At 34.9% G+C, this 4,447-nt stretch overlaps 1 protein-coding gene across 1 annotated transcript; it reads left to right on the top strand.

Moving 5' to 3' along the window:
- The first annotated feature begins 2,378 nt into the window (after positions 1-2,378).
- LOC145790098 (uncharacterized) lies at positions 2,379-3,370 on the top strand. Its single transcript, XM_082867940.1, has 2 exons — positions 2,379-3,161; positions 3,269-3,370. Exons 1-2 carry the CDS (start codon positions 2,390-2,392, stop codon positions 3,295-3,297), a joined length of 801 nt encoding a protein of 266 aa, XP_082724066.1. The 5' UTR covers positions 2,379-2,389; the 3' UTR covers positions 3,298-3,370.
- Positions 3,371-4,447: the final 1,077 nt, after the last annotated feature.

The following is a 4,447-nucleotide window of genomic DNA, read 5'->3' as shown; positions in this document are numbered from 1 at the left end:
CAAAACCAAATCATTTCTTCTATTTTTCTCAACATGTCATTCCATGGAAATCCACTTATTAGAACATCATGTGACTGCATTTTACGAGATTTTTTCATGTTGTGTTTCAGGTCTTCTTGTACTTTATCTTACCTTCAAATTCTTGTCATCATTCCAAATTAGGAAGATTGCCCACTAGGCGTGCCAAAAATTGTTAGTAAAAATTATGTTAACCCCAAATTGGCAGAATCAAACAATAATTTAAACAAACAATCCAACGAAAGAGATCAAACGACTGCGTATTTGATTCAAATTGCCTTAAAAGTACAAGGACTTCTTTGGAACAATTAACAATCGACAGAGTGAAGTAAACGTAGAAAAACTTTCATTGAAATCTTCTAAGTTTACAAGGTTACAAATTGTTGAAAGCCACTCCTAAAAATTAAGATAATCTACTCCTAAGAATTAAGGTAGACTACTCCTAAAGATAAAGAAAAGTCTAATGAGTTTGTCCATTGTCCAAGCTATTTATAGGCGTTGTCCAGCCAATTTTCCTTTGCCTTCAACCAACTACCCATGCTACCACTCTCTCAACATCATGGCATTATCCCACATTTCTCTTCAACAACTACTCTAAGTGGTTTCTTCCGTCAATTTGCAACTGCTAGATACATTCTTTGCTCATCGTGGGTTCTTTGCACATCATGGATTTACAAGTTTCTCACCACCTGTTTGCCCCATGTTGACCCACTTGATGCATCATGCACAAAAATAGCAATAGGAATAATAATAATAATAATAATAATAATAATAATAATAATAATAATAATAATAATATAAAATACAAATGTTCGTGGCCATAATTTTATGTTAAAATAATTTATTGTTGGAATCGACAGATCAAAATTAACGGACCATATGTTAGATAATGTCTCAATGGGACCACATAATTAAATGTGGTGTTATCATTTATAAGAAGCCTACAATTTAAGTGATTCAATTTAGTTAATAGGCTTAAGGGTATATGTGTTATGGACCTAATGTGTAGATACTAGTTGTATAATTTCTATTTCTATGAGGGGCAGAAATAGAAATTAAAACATATTGGTTAAAGTTGGTTTTCATTACCTTTCAGTTTTAAAACCAATAATAATAATGGTTAATTTATTAGTTTTTATTACCTTTCAGTTATGAAACTAATAATGGTTAATTTATTGGTTTTTATTACTTTTCAGTTATGAAACTAATAATGGTTAATTTATTGGTTTTTATTACCTTTCAGTTATGAAACCAATAATGGTTAATTTATTGGTTTTCATTACCTTTCAGTTATGAAAACCAATTACAACCTTTAAAAGGTTATGGTCCCTATTGCTTCCCAAGAGTGAAAAAACAAGAATACTGTTTTGTTTTCTAAATCCTCTCAAGGAGAAGCATAAGGCACATAAGGGAAAGGATTAGAAGGCTCTAACAACGTCAATATTAAGGTTTTATTGACAATCAGACGCTTCCGTTTAACCATTCATCAATGGATTCAGGTATGTCATTTTGTCTTGATCTCTTGATAATACACATGGTAAATGATCCAAAGTGTAAGGTTTATGTTCTGAAATTTTATGTTTACAAGTGGTATCAAAGCCAACATACCATGTGTCTTATCAGAATTGATATGCTTTATTCATTCTATTTAGTTTCCTGGAATCAGATTCTGAATTTTATTATGGATGTAAATTCTGTTTTTTCTTGTTTTGTTCTGTGAAAATGGCAATCTATTTTCTGGCATTGTAAAATGATTCGGTGGATTCAGTTTTTTTTGGACCCGTCAATTCTATTTATATATGTATATATATAATTGGAATTGCTTCAGATTATATAACATATACGGGGTCACAAATTTAGAAATCTTTAAATTTAATGTAATTTCATACAACGTCTACAGAAATTTAATTTTCTAACATTCTCAATATAAGTCAATTCAAACAAGATGTCACAAAAGTGATCTCTCTTGTCTAGATTGTTTTATATGGAATGTTTTGAAGTTCATGTCTGTGTATCTCATGCGGGTATTTATCGGTCCAAAGACATGATTAAAACTTGGCAGAATTACACACACATTTTGTGGTGATAAACATGTGCCAATTGTCAAGAAAACCTAATGTGAATAATAAATCCATCAAAAGATAGATTTGTTATTTGACATAACTTATTGTCAATGTTTGATCATTACAACAAGAATACCACTTACAGTTAATATCACTACCCAAAGGTTTGGTATTAATGTTGTGCTAGGTATCTTGAGATGTTGTCATTTTTTTATTTAGAGATTATCTGTTTGGTAACTTAATGTGAGCATTCCTTTTATTTTCTTGTCTATTCAGCTTTAATGTCGACTACTTCAATCTCTGCCAACATGAACAATGTTCCAATGTTAAATGGAACAAACTTTAAGGACTGGAAAGAGAACATATTGATTGTTCTCGGCTGCATGGACATAGACTTGGCATTAAGAATGCCAAAACCGAATGCTCTCATTGCACAAAGTACTCCTGAGGAAACTGTGTACTTTGAAAAGTGGGATCGTTCTAACAGGCTAAGTCTTATGATCATGAAGCGTGGGATTCCAGAAGTTTTTCGGGGTGCAATAACAGAGGATGTTACCATTGCCGGTGAATTTCTTTCAGAAATTCAAAAGCGTTTTGCTAAAAACGATAAGGCTGAAACAAGCACGCTTTTAGCAAGCTTGATTTCAATAAAGTATAAAGGCAAGGGTAATGTTTGCGAGTACATCATGGAAATGTCTCATCTGGCTTCAAAACTTAAGGCACTAAAGCTCGACTTATCTGATGATTTGCTCGTGCATTTAGTTCTCATCTCTCTTCCTGCACAATTTAACCAATTTAAGGTCAGTTATAACTGCCAGAAGGAGAAATGGACTCTCAATGAGCTCATTTCATTTTGTGTGCAAGAGGAAGAGAGATTGAAGCAAGAAAGGACTGAAAGTGCTCATCTGGCAAGCACCTCCAAGCATACAGGCAAAAGAACGCATAAGGGAAAGGAAGTTGCTATTCCTCAGGGTCCGGAACCAAAGAAACAGAAAGTGCAGGATGGTTGTTTCTTTTGTGGCAAGCCCGGACACAGAAAGAAGGATTGTGCCAAATACGTCGCCTGGCGTGTAAAGAAAGGTACATTTCATGTTTTGGTCTGTTCTGAAATAAATTTAGCTTCAGTACCAAGAAACACTTGGTGGGTAGATTCTGGTGCTACTACTCACATATGTGTTTCTATGCAGGGTTGCCTGAACTACCGAAAGCCAACTGATGCTGAAAGATACATCTTTGTGGGTGATGACAAGTCGATAGAAGTGCAGGCAATAGCGCACTTTAGATTATTACTGAAAACTGGTTATTATTTGGATTTATTAGACACTTTTGTTGTACCGTCCTTTAGACGGAATTTAATTTATGTTTCTGTATTGGACAAATTGGGATATTATTGTTCTTTTAGAAATATGAAGTTTAGTATGTCTATTAATTCCAATGTTGTTGGTACTGGTTTACTTAATGTGTTTGATAATCTATATTTGCTCGAAACTATTGCATCTTATAATGCAACCTTGCACGTGGAATCACGAGGTACAAAGCGTAAATTAACTAAGGAAAATTCAGCCTCATTATGGCACAAACGCCTAGGTCACATCTCTAAATCTAGAGTTGAGCGCCTTGTGTCTGATGGAATTTTGGACTCTCTTGATTTTTCAGATTTTGATGTCTGTGTTGAGTGTATCAAGGGAAAACAGACCAAAATAAAGAAATATGGTGCCCATAGGACTACAGATGTCTTAGAATTAATTCATACGGACATTTGTGGCCCATTCCCTATGGCGTCTTGGAATGGTCAACATTATTTTATCACATTCATAGACGACTATTCCAGATATGGGTATCTATTTCTTATCCATGAGAAATCACAGTCTTTGGACGTATTCAAAAAATTTAAGGCCGAAGTTGAGTTACAACTCAACAAACGGATTAAAAGTGTCAGGTCTGACCGTGGTGGTGAATACTATGGCAGATATGATGGATCAGGTGAACAACGTCCAGGACCGTTTGCAAAATACCTGGAGGAATGTGGAATCGTCCCACAATACACCATGCCAGGATCACCTAGCATGAATGGTGTATCTGAGAGACGAAACCGGACTCTTAAGGATATGGTAAGAAGTATGATCAGTCATTCTACTTTACCAGAGTCCCTCTGGGGTGAGGCTCTAAAGATAGCAACTTATATCTTAAATCGGGTGCCAACTAAAGCAGCTGCAAAAACACCTTATGAGCTTTGGGTTGGGCGAAAGCCTAGTCTAAAACATTTGCATGTGTGGGGGTGTCCTGCTGAGGCAAGGCTTTATAAACCTCATGAACGAAAATTGGACTCTAAAACCATTAGCAGCTACTTTATTGGCTATGCCGAA

The sequence above is a fragment of the Camellia sinensis genome, chromosome 5, assembly GCF_055761805.1.
Source record: "Camellia sinensis isolate YWXY chromosome 5, ASM5576180v1, whole genome shotgun sequence".
Classification (NCBI taxonomy): domain Eukaryota; kingdom Viridiplantae; phylum Streptophyta; class Magnoliopsida; order Ericales; family Theaceae; genus Camellia; species Camellia sinensis.
This window is presented reverse-complemented; position numbering and strand designations above follow the sequence as displayed.